Below are 5,224 nucleotides of genomic sequence, written 5' to 3'. Positions count from 1 at the left end.
TGCTGGAGGAAACGGGTACAAAAGTACCTATATCCACAGTAAAGCGAGTCCTATATCGACATAACCTGAAAGGCCGCTCAGCAAGGAAGAAGCCACTGCTCCAAAACTGCCATAAAAAAAGCCAGACTACGGTTTGCAACTGCACATGGGGACAAAGATCATACAAAAATAGAACTGTTTGTTCATAATGACCATCGTTATGTTTTGAGGGAAAAGGGGGATGCTTGCAAGCCGAAGAAAACCATCCCAACTGACGGGGGTGGCAGCATCATGTTGTGGGGTGGCTTTGCTGCAGGAGGGACTGGTGCACTTCACAACATAGATGGCATCATGAGGAAGCAAAATTATGTGGATAAATTGAAGCAAAATCTCAAGACATCAGTCAGGAAGTTAAATCTTGGTCGCAAATGGGTCTTCCAAATGGACAATGACCCCAAGCATACTTCCAAAGTTGTGGCAAAATGGCTTAAGGACGAAGTCAAGGTATTGGAGTGGCCATCACAAAGCCCTGACCTCAATCCTATAGAAAATTTGTGGGCGGAACTCAAAAAACATGTGCGAGCAAGGAGGCCTACAAACCTGACTCAGTTACACCAGCTCTGTCAGGAGGAATGGGCCTGTGGAAGGCTACCTGAAACGTTTGACCCAAGTTACACAATTTAAAGGCAATGCTACCAAATACATGTAAACTTCTGACCGACTGGGAATGGGATGTAAAGAAGTAAAAGCTGAAATGAACAATTCTCTCTACTATTATTCTGTCATTTCAAATTCTTGTAATAAAGTAGTGATCCAAACTGACCTAAGACAGGGAATTTTTTACTAGGATTAAATTTCAGGAATTGTGAAAAACTGAGTTTAAATGTACTTGACTAAGGTGTATGTAAACTTCCAATTTCAACTGTATTTGTCAAGTGAACAAAAAGTCAAATTAGTGAGAAAACAATTATGTACCACACTCTGTACAGATATTGTATGTACCACACCTTGTACATATACTGTATGTACCACTCTCTGTACAGATGAAATCCACAATCATTCCTCTTTCATTTTTATTTTCAAACATGCCCTGCAACAGAAACATCTGATAATGCCAATGAAAGCCAGCAGAGTAAATAACACAACAGCCAGTAAAAACACCATTACATCTACAGAGTGGTAGGAGTACCAGGGCATTCTGTAGGACTCTGTACGCAGGTGAGCAGCACCTTTGTGTCTCATGACAAACTCAATCCAGAAGAGGGCAGTGTCCAGGGGTCCCATTGGCACGTCCCGGTGTAGCCTGGAAAGTCTCTGCATGTTCATCCTGTAGGACGGCTCATTCAGAACTTCCTGTAAGGCTCGGGTGAAAATGTTTCTGTCTAGAGTTGCTAAATCCACAACCTTTGCTACACCCTTCACTTTCATTCTAGAAAGATTGTCATGTTGGTCGAACACCAGAGGAAGGCCTACTATTGGAACACTGTGGTAGATAGCCTCGAAAATCCCATTTGTTCCTCCATGAGCTACAAACAGCCTTGTCTTAGGGTGTCCTAAAAGATCATTCTGAGGCATCCAGTCAACTAGTAAGGTGTTGTTGCCCAGAGTAGCTGGTCTGTCTCCTTTGTACCTCCAGATTATCTTCTGAGGCAGGTGGGCAAAAGCAGCAGCTATCTCATCAGTTATATCATGTGGAAGTTGTCCAATTAAAGTCCCCAAAGACATGATAATGATTCCATGCTCTCCAGAACTCTGAGCAAACTCCTCCAGTTCTTGGGGAAGAGGCTTGGCAGGTTTACATTGGAACCCTCCCATATAGATAACATTAGGCATGGTGGGACGAGGGAACTCAAACACAAAGTCAACTCTCATGAGCCATAAATCAGCAGCTTGAAACAATGAGAAGTAGTCGACCTCAGGACTAAAGTAACGACTAACCAAAGCGGAATAATGAGGCCCCACTGTCTGTTTGTACAGATGCTGCCTGATGACATAAACTAAGAAGTTACGGACCCTCTGAAAAAAACTCATATTGTCTGTTAACTCTGCAACAGGAAATGGAACATACGATAGTGGAGAGGGAGCAATAGCAAAATGAGCCTCACCATGTATAGTCCATCTAACATTGAAAACAAGGGGCACATTTAAATAGTGTGCCAGCACAACACCTCCCCCATTGGCTGGGTCTGTCAGAACCAAGTCATACTTGGTTTCTCTAATAGACTGCATCAACGGTTCATTCTCTAACATTTGGATTACCATCTCACACACTTTGCGGTGCATTTCAGAAAATCTGTCCTTCAACTCCATGTCCAAACTAAAACGAGTCCAAGCAGACTTTCCCTCTCTCTGTATCTGTATTTGTCTTGACACAAATGAGCTAAAGAATTGCTCATCAGCTCCACCTGGAATATCAATTGGGATTGAACTGTAGTGAGGAGAGGTTTCCTTGATGTACCAGCTGTCTGATGGCCGCACTACTGACACACTGTGACCTCTTGAATGCAGCGCTTCAATAATGACCTTCATGTTGATCCAGTGACTGCCGTCTTGAGGAAACACCAGGACTTTCCCACCATGGACAGCAGGAATTGAGAGCGTCAACAGGGTAACAATGAAGATACCAGGAAGACACATCTTCACTAGGTGCTTCACACATGCATTAATTTTACCTGAAATATAGAAAAATCAGGTAAAATAAATCAAATCATGTTTTGACATGAGAATAATGAAAACAGGCCTGATTGGCCTACTTTAAAGTTTAGACAAGTTATGCCAAAAGGTTGATTACGTAATACTGTATAATCTTTAATTCCTGAGATAAATCCTTTTTTTCTCCGATATAAATTTGTCTTCAACCATAGGAAATTGTCAAATTTTGTAGATTTTTCCGATGAGAAACCTATTTTACATCATAATGTTAGGGTACACGTTAACATTGTATTATATTTTACAGCAGCTCAGAAAGAAACGATATGTCTTGACAGTGTAAACAACCAAAGTCACGACAGAATCCATACATTCGAAACGAATTTAACTGTAGGCTTACGTTCCGGTTTTCATCCAAAGAGTTGTTAGTGAAGACTATTTCAAAGCCTATTATGGTTGTAAATAAATTCGTCGATATTTGTAATAATCTCGGAAACCAGAGCGGAAAGGCGAAGTCAGTATAGTATAGTCTCTTGACATCCGTGTTGCCCCACCCGCAATTTTCAAACGCTCCGGTTTTTCAAGAAAAGGTCACTTGTCATAATACAGAATGGACGCGTTCGAGCAGATCACTTTTGTCAAGTCGGTCACCGCCTTGTTGCGTTACAGGGATAACACGTTTTGACTGCAAGTTTCTGCAGTTGCTCTTCACCAATCTCATCCTGCAGCCATCTCCTCCATTGTGTGAGGCTCTATTATCAACCATCATTGGAGTGTTTTTGTTTGACCCACTCAAACGTGACCAAAGACATGACTAAAACAGGCAACTTTGCACGATTCATGTAAACAGTGGGTAGATACAAAACAGGGACGTCGCTAGACCACTATAGACTTTGGTCATAATAAAGGCTTTGTTAACCAATACGTTTTTATGTTAGGCTGTCTGTAGATTACAGTGTAACAGACAGTAACGTTAACGGTGTCTTTTAAATTCGACATAAATTATGTGGTATCTAATATGATATCTAATTAACGTTGTATTTAATGTAGTTTTGCTATCTGTGCCATGCTATAAATGAGACAGATTAAGTAACATCATGTACATATATTGTCATACTCAATACTCAATCATACTCAATTCAGTTGGTCATGTGTAGAAAATGTGACATTGTGTTGATCACAATGTCATTGTATTATCCTTAATTTCTAAACTATAGGCTAGCTAAGGACTAAAGTTACATGGATATACGGAAATTCTTCAAGAGAGGCAGGGCCAGCAGCTATGCCGAAGGCCAATTCAGGGAGAAAGGAAGATTTTACCAGTTCAAACAAATGACAACTTCAACTGATTAATCACATATTGAGCCTGGAGTTATAGTAAATATGAGTTTAATAACAATGCATGTCAAAACACAGCAGACACGAATGAGGAAAATAATCTGGAGGCTGACGGGGCTGAGGAAGCATGTCTGATGAAGGTTAGTGATAAAATAAGCGAGTAGATGTTTAAGCTTTCAGTTACATTTATACAGCATATGACAGCATATGTCTTACTTTTGTTAGGCATAACTGAATGATGTTCATGATATTTTAAAGGGTCATGCAGAAAGAGAGGCTTCTATGCAAGGCAGGGATCAACATGCGAGCTGTATAAGTGAGAGAGAGCAAGCATGCCCAGAGAAAGAGGAACAAGAAACAGATCCAGAGAGGGAGGGACAACAAACAGATCCAGAGAGGGAGGGACAACAAACAGATCCAGAGAGGGAGGGACAACAAACAGATCCAGAGAGGGAGGGACAACAAACAGATCCAGAGAGGGAGGGACAACAACCAGATCCAGAGAGGGAGGGACAACAACCAGATCCAGAGAGAGAGAGAGGGACAACAACCAGATCCAGAGAGAGAGAGAGGGACAACAACCAGATCCAGAGAGAGAGAGAGGGACAACAAACAGATCCAGAGAGGGAGGGACAACAAACAGATCCAGAGAGGGAGGGACAACAACCAGATCCAGAGAGGGAGGGACAACAACCAGATCCAGACAGGGAGGGACAACAACCAGATCCAGACAGGGAGGGACAACAACCAGATCCAGACAGGGAGGGACAACAACCAGATCCAGACAGGGAGGGACAACAACCAGATTCAGACAGGGAGGGACAACAACCAGATCCAGACAGGGAGGGACAACAACCAGATTCAGACAGGGAGGGACAACAAACAGATCCAGAGAAAGAAAGTGATCAAGCTGCTGCAGTAACTCCTTCCAGAAATGAGAGCGATTTAGGTGACAAAGATACTGGGCTGAATAGCTACCCACATGAAAGTTTTGGTACGCAGAAAAGGACATTTCAGCACTGCTGGTTTGAGAAATACAATTAGGTAGAGTACTCTGTCCACAAAAACACAGATTTCTGCTTTCCATGTAGTGTTTTTGGCAAAAAACATCAAATTTGATTATTTTGTCAGTAATGAATGCAAAAATTGGAGAAAAGGCGCAGTTTATCTTCGGTAAACATGAGATGGCACAAACACACAGAGACAGTGTTGTGGCATGTCAAAGCTACCAGGCAACTAGCAATCATGGGAAAATTGC

The 5,224-nt window shown here is 42.0% G+C and overlaps 1 protein-coding gene across 1 annotated transcript; it reads right to left on the bottom strand.

Moving 5' to 3' along the window:
- Positions 1-664: 664 nt before the first annotated feature.
- Positions 665-3,211, bottom strand: LOC112235740 (UDP-glucuronosyltransferase 2C1-like). The gene is made up of 2 exons (XM_042320981.1): positions 3,029-3,211; positions 665-2,651 (listed from the first exon to the last, which is right to left on the bottom strand). Exon 2 carries the CDS (start codon positions 2,614-2,616, stop codon positions 1,036-1,038), a length of 1,581 nt encoding a protein of 526 aa, XP_042176915.1. The 5' UTR covers positions 2,617-2,651; positions 3,029-3,211; the 3' UTR covers positions 665-1,035.
- Positions 3,212-5,224: the final 2,013 nt, after the last annotated feature.

Source organism: Oncorhynchus tshawytscha, linkage group LG04, assembly GCF_018296145.1.
Source record: "Oncorhynchus tshawytscha isolate Ot180627B linkage group LG04, Otsh_v2.0, whole genome shotgun sequence".
Classification (NCBI taxonomy): domain Eukaryota; kingdom Metazoa; phylum Chordata; class Actinopteri; order Salmoniformes; family Salmonidae; genus Oncorhynchus; species Oncorhynchus tshawytscha.
Note: the sequence above shows the minus strand (reverse complement) of the source record. Positions and strands in the feature narration are given on the sequence as shown.